We start from the raw sequence: 6,489 nt of genomic DNA, 5'->3' as shown, positions 1-6,489 counted from the left end.
ATGAGCCCCGGGTCTGGAATGGAGGCTCCCCCTACCCTCCCTACTCTGGTACCCCAGGTCTCTGCCTTCGTTATGAGCCCCGGGTCTGGAATGGAGGCTCCCCCTACCCTCCCTACTCTGGTACCCCAGGTCTCTGCCTTCGTTATGAGCCCCGGGTCTGGAATGGAGGCTCCCCTACCCTAACCAACACCAGCGCGGTCGCGGGGGGACGGGGGGGGGGGGACGGGGGCGCTGGAGAGACCGCCGGCGTACATCACAGACGGCGTGGTCCGTCGGTGGCTTCCCAGCCTGCCTGGGAAGCCTACCCCGATTTTTATCTTAGATAAACCAACCGTGACACGGCTCCTTCTGAGAATGTCGCCGTCGCCAAATGCCGTGTCTTTACAAAATAAAAGGCTTGCCATGGTTGTTGTTTTTTTTTCATGACCTGCTGCATGGCGTGCTAATGTTAATGAGTAATGGTGCCTCTGCATCGTGTTAACGCCAATTAGCCGTTGTACCGCGACGTTGTATGCAAATGCTAAATCGCAATCAAAAACATTGTGTGTAAATGCTAATTAGCTATTGTGCCAAAAACATTGTGCGCTAATGCTAATTAGCAGTTGTACCTCTCCACTATATCTTAAGGCTAATTAGCAGCCGTACCCACGCAGCCTGTTCCAAATGCTTATTAGCAGGGCTGACGCAAACAAGCAATGAGCACGTCACTTCATCACACCTTCCCCCGGCCCCCTGTCTCCCGTCCCCTCTCTCCGGCCCCCCAGCTGACGTCCCTGGAGCTGCAGTACGTCTCCCCCAAGCTGCTGATGTGCCGCGACCTGGAGCTGGCCGTGCGGGCACCTACGACCCCAACCAGCCCATCATCCGCATCCAGTCCATCGCCGCCTCCCTGCAGGTCATCACCTCCAAGCAGGCCCCGCAAGCTCACCATCATGGGTAAGAGATGGCACCAGAGGGGCCCCTAAAGATCACCATCATGGGGTAAGAGCTGGTAGCCAGAGGGGCCCCCTAAAGATCACCATCATGGGTAAGAGATAAGGGGCCCCTAAAGATCACCATCGTGGGTAAGAGATGGCACCAGAGGGGCCCCTAAAGATCACCATCATGGGTAAGAGATAGGGGCCCCTAAAGATCACCATCGTGGGTAAGAGATGGCACCAGAGGGGCCCCTAAAGATCACCATCATGGGTAAGAGCTGGTAGCCAGAGGGGCCCCTAAAGATCACCATCATGGGTAAGAGCTGGTAGCCAGAGGGGCCCCTAAAGATCACCATCATGGGTAAGAGATGGCACCAGAAGGGCCCCTGAAGATCACCATCATGGGTAAGAGCTGGTAGCCAGAGGGGCCCCTAAAGATCACCATCATGGGTAAGAGATGGCACCAGAGGGGCCCCTAAAGATCACCATCATGGGTAAGAGCTGGTAGCCAGAGGGGCCCCTAAAGATCACCATCATGGGTAAGAGTTAGTGGCCCCCAAGATCCCCATCATGGGTAAGAGTTAGTAGCCAGAGCCATTGAGGCAGAACATTGGACGAACTTCTCGTTGGACGTCAGACGTCAGTAATTCAACCCACAGTTTTCCTTTTGGTCGTTTGTTTGACGGTGGACCCAATAAGAAGTGCGCTCCGCCAGATGTACCCACACCACCAACTCAGAGCGCTACTCTGAGTCTTCATCACTCGGCCGTTGCGCTGTGGCTTTCCCTCCTAACCACCGTGGACTCCTGCTGGACAGCAGCTGAGCCTTGATTTCTCCCCTGTTCACGGACGGGCGCTCCACCCGAACGGATGGAGGAAATGAGTCTTAACTCCTCCTGGCACACGCCTCCACCTCAGTCAATAAGGCCGATTGTTTGTGCACAAGCGCGAGGCGAGGTCACTCCCCCAGAACAGCTTTCTTCCACTGGCGCTCGGCTCGCCGCTGTCCCCGGGCTGACCTGCACCTGGTAACTTTTTCACTGCCGTCATCGCTCTTCTTTAGTTCAACATGATGGGAACCACTTAAGGGTGGGGGCCTTCCTCCCACGGTGTGATCAAGCCCTCTCCCGGAATCACCTTGCTCAGTGGTGAGGGGGAGGGAGAAAACACAAAGGCACTTTTTTTTACACAAAAGCAGAAGAAAAAAAAAAAAAATTGCCGGCTACGGTGCAAAAGTTACAGAGTGTGTTTTTAAAAAGTAACTTCAGCTGAGAGAGGCAATAAAAACAACAGGCGAAGAGAAGCACATAGTTTGGACTGGAGGTAAATTTAGATTCTATCCTTGAGATGTACTGTACAGTTATAGGAGTTATGTGGAGTGATTGGGACGGTAATTGTCACAAGTAATGTCACTGTTGACGTAATCACCCATTGGGACTGTGGTTGGTTCTATGAACATCCTTCCTTACTGTACCGACAGCGATATATTGTTACCCTTCTTCTGGCAAACGTACTTATTGTCGCTTTTGATAAAAGCGTCTGCTAAATGCCCTGAATGTAAATGTAATAAGTGATGCCACTCATTGTGCAATAATTCCCAGTATCCCCTTGTGTTTGGGTTATGAATCCATGGATATGAATGCATTATTTACTGACATCAGTTTCTGTGAAGCCACGTCCAGACAGGGCGTCTAACAGAGGGGGGGGGGTGAGCCCTCCTGTGGTGAGGTCTCTGCAGTGTGTCTCACCGGGGGGCTCTGACCGGGCGCCGTGGTGTCTGTCGCCCCCTGCAGGCAGCAACGGTTGCGAGTTCATGTTCCTGCTCAAGGGCCACGAGGACCTGCGGCAGGATGAGAGGGTGATGCAGCTGTTTGGTCTGGTGAACACGCTACTGGCCAATGACCCCGCCTCCCTGCGCAAGAACCTCAGGTAGGCCCGCACACAAACACACACTTACATATGCACACACACGCACGCACACACACACACACGCACGCACGCACGCACGCACGCACGCACGCGCGCGCGCACACACACACACACAAAACGCACACACACACACTGGCACGCACACACGCGCACATTGCTTTTGTTGTGCTTATATTTCAACTTTAACTATTTTAAAAATAATGAAACATTTCAAATTATGCTCAGTGCTGGATCAAAATTGTAGTTTGATTCAGCACAAATTTTCCTCATAATATTTTATTAGCAATGTAAGGTACTATTAAAAGTATTGATCTGATTGCGGATCCCAAACTCTAATATTGTAATTGCACAGCCCTAAAAGACACACACACACACACACACACACACACACACACACACACACACACACACACACACACACACACACACACACACACACACACAGAGTTGCATTGCTGTACGTACCTCCCAGTGTTCCGGTCCTCTGACTCAATGTGGAGATCAAGGTTGATGATGATGATGATGATGATGATGATCTCCGCCTCCTCAGCATCCAGCGCTACGCCGTCATCCCCCTGTCCACCAACTCGGGTCTGATTGGCTGGGTGCCCCACTGCGACACGCTGCACGCGCTCATCAGGGACTACCGCGAGAAGAAGAAGATCCTGCTGAACATCGAGCACCGCATCATGCTGCGGGTTAGAAGATCCTCACGCACCAACCCCGACTCAGCACCAACCCCCGACTCATCACCAACCCCGACTCATCACTAACCCCGACTCATCACCAACCCCGACTCATCACCAACCCTGACTCATCACCAACCCCGACTCATCACTAACCCCGACTCATCACCAACCCCGACTCATCACCAACCCCGACTCATCACCAACCCCGACTCATCACCAACACTGATTCACTAACCCTGACTCATCACCAACCCTGACTCATCACCAACCCCGACTCATCACCAACCCAGACTCATCACCAACCCCGACTCATCACTAACCCTGACTCATCACTAACCCTGACTCATCACCAACCCCGACTCATCACTAACCCCGACTCATCACTAATACTGACTCATCACCAACACTGATTCACTAACCCCGACTCATCACCAACACTGACTCATCACCAACCCTGACTCATCACTAACCCTGACTCATCACTAACCCTGACTCATCACCAACACTGACTCATCACCAACCCTGACTCATCACCAACCCTGACTCATCACTAACCCTGACTCAGCACCAACCCCGACTCAGCACCAACCCCGACTCATCACTAACCCTGACTCAGCACCAACCCCGACTCAGCACCAACCCCGACTCATCACTAACCCTGACTCATCACTAACCCCGACTCATCACCAACCCCGACTCATCACTAACCCCGACTCATCACCAACCCCGACTCATCACTAACCCCGACTCATCACTAACCCCGACTCATCACTAATACTGACTCATCACTAACCCCGACTCATCACTAACCCTGACTCATCACTAATACTGACTCATCACTAACCCTGACTCATCACTAACCCCGACTCATCACTAACCCTGACTCATCACTAATACTGACTCATCACCAACCCTGACTCATCACCAACCCTGACTCATCACTAACCCTGACTCATCACCAACCCTGATTCACCAACCCTGACTCATCACTAACCCCGACTCATCACTAACCCTGACTCATCACCAACCCTGACTCATCACCAACCCTGACTCATCACTAACCCTGACTCATCACCAACCCTGATTCACCAACCCTGACTCATCACTAACCCCGACTCATCACTAACCCTGACTCATCACCAACCCTGACTCATCACCAACACTGATTCACTAACCCCGACTCATCACCAACCCTGACTCATCACTAACCCCGACTCATCACTAACCCTGGTGCTCAACCACTGGTTCTGCTGGTTCTACTGGTTGCGCTGGTCTGACCGCTGGTGTTGTTGTGCAGATGGCGCCGGACTACGACCACCTGACGCTGATGGAGAAGGTGGAGGTGTTTGAGCACGCCGTCAACAACACGGCCGGAGACGACCTGGCCAAGCTGCTGTGGCTGAAGAGCCCCAGCTCTGAGGTACACCACCCGTTACACCACCCTCTACACCACCCTGTTAATGTAGTGTAAACAGCTCTGAGGTACGCCACCCTCTACACCACCCTCTACACCACCCAGTACACCACCCTCTACACCACCCTCTACACCACCCAGTACACCACCCTCTACACCACCCTGTTAATGTAGTGTAAACAGCTCTGAGGTACACCACCCTCTACACCACCCGTTACACCACCCTCTACACCACCCAGTACACCACCCTCTACACCACCCTGTTAATGTAGTGTAAACAGCTCTGAGGTACACCACCCTCTACACCACCCGTTACACCACCCTCTACACCACCCAGTACACCACCCTCTACACCACCCTCTACACCACCCGTTACACCACCCTCTACACCCCCTGTTACACCACCCGTTACACCACCCAGTACACCACCCTGTTAATGTAGTGTAAACAGCTCTGAGCTACACCACCCGTTACACCACCCTTTACACCACCCTGTTAATGTAGTGTAAACAGCTCTGAGGTACACCACCCTCTACACCACCCGTTACACCACCCTCTACACCACCCAGTACACCACCCTCTACACCACCCTCTACACCACCCGTTACACCACCCTCTACACCCCCTGTTACACCACCCGTTACACCACCCAGTACACCACCCTGTTAATGTAGTGTAAACAGCTCTGAGCTACACCACCCGTTACACCACCCTTTACACCACCCTGTTAATGTAGTGTAAACAGCTCTGAGGTACACCACCCTTTACACCACCCTGTTAATGTAGTGTAAACAGCTCTGAGGTACACCACCCGTTACACCACCCTGTTAATGTAGTGTAAACATCTCTGAGGTACACCACCTATTACACCACCCTGTTAATGTAGTGTAAACATCTCTGAGGTACACCACCTATTACACCACCCTGTAATGTAGTGTAAACATCTCTGAGGTACACCACCCGTTACACCACCCTGTTAATGTAGTGTAAACAGCTCTGAGGTACACCACCCTCTACACCACCCCAGTACACCACCCGTTACACCACCCGTTACACCACCTTCTCAATGATGTATACGTTACATTATGGAGAGAGTCTATCAGCGTGGACGTCAGGACTGTGCTCTCCACCCCCAGGTGTGGTTCGACCGGAGGACCAACTACACCCGCTCCCTGGCCGTCATGTCCATGGTGGGCTACATCCTGGGACTGGGGGACAGGTAGGACTCCCAGGGTCCTAGAGCCCTCCACACACACACACCACCACACACATACACACCACGACACACACACACACACACCACGGACACACACACATACACACCACGACACACACACACCACGACACACACACACACACCACGGACACACACACATACACACCACGACACACACACACCAAGACACACACACACACCACGACACACACACATACACCACGGGGACACAGACACACCACACACACATACACCACGACACACACACACCACGACACACACACACCGTCTATAATGTTAACATTTATATTTGCATCTCCTTCT

The 6,489-nt window shown here is 52.7% G+C and overlaps 1 protein-coding gene across 1 annotated transcript; it reads left to right on the top strand.

The window, feature by feature from the left end:
* The first annotated feature begins 610 nt into the window (after positions 1-610).
* On the top strand, positions 611-6,181 carry LOC311374618 (serine/threonine-protein kinase mTOR-like). Its single transcript, XM_084490420.1, has 5 exons — positions 611-936; positions 2,711-2,846; positions 3,397-3,544; positions 4,833-4,955; positions 6,086-6,181. The coding sequence occupies exons 1-5, from the start codon at positions 696-698 to the stop codon at positions 6,170-6,172; spliced, it is 735 nt and encodes a 244-aa protein (XP_084346546.1). The 5' UTR covers positions 611-695; the 3' UTR covers positions 6,173-6,181.
* The last annotated feature ends 308 nt before the right edge of the window (positions 6,182-6,489 follow it).

The sequence above is a fragment of the Micromesistius poutassou genome (genome assembly GCF_964030765.1).
Source record: "Micromesistius poutassou genome assembly, contig: SCAFFOLD_1938, whole genome shotgun sequence".
In the NCBI taxonomy this organism is placed as follows: domain Eukaryota; kingdom Metazoa; phylum Chordata; class Actinopteri; order Gadiformes; family Gadidae; genus Micromesistius; species Micromesistius poutassou.
This window is presented reverse-complemented; position numbering and strand designations above follow the sequence as displayed.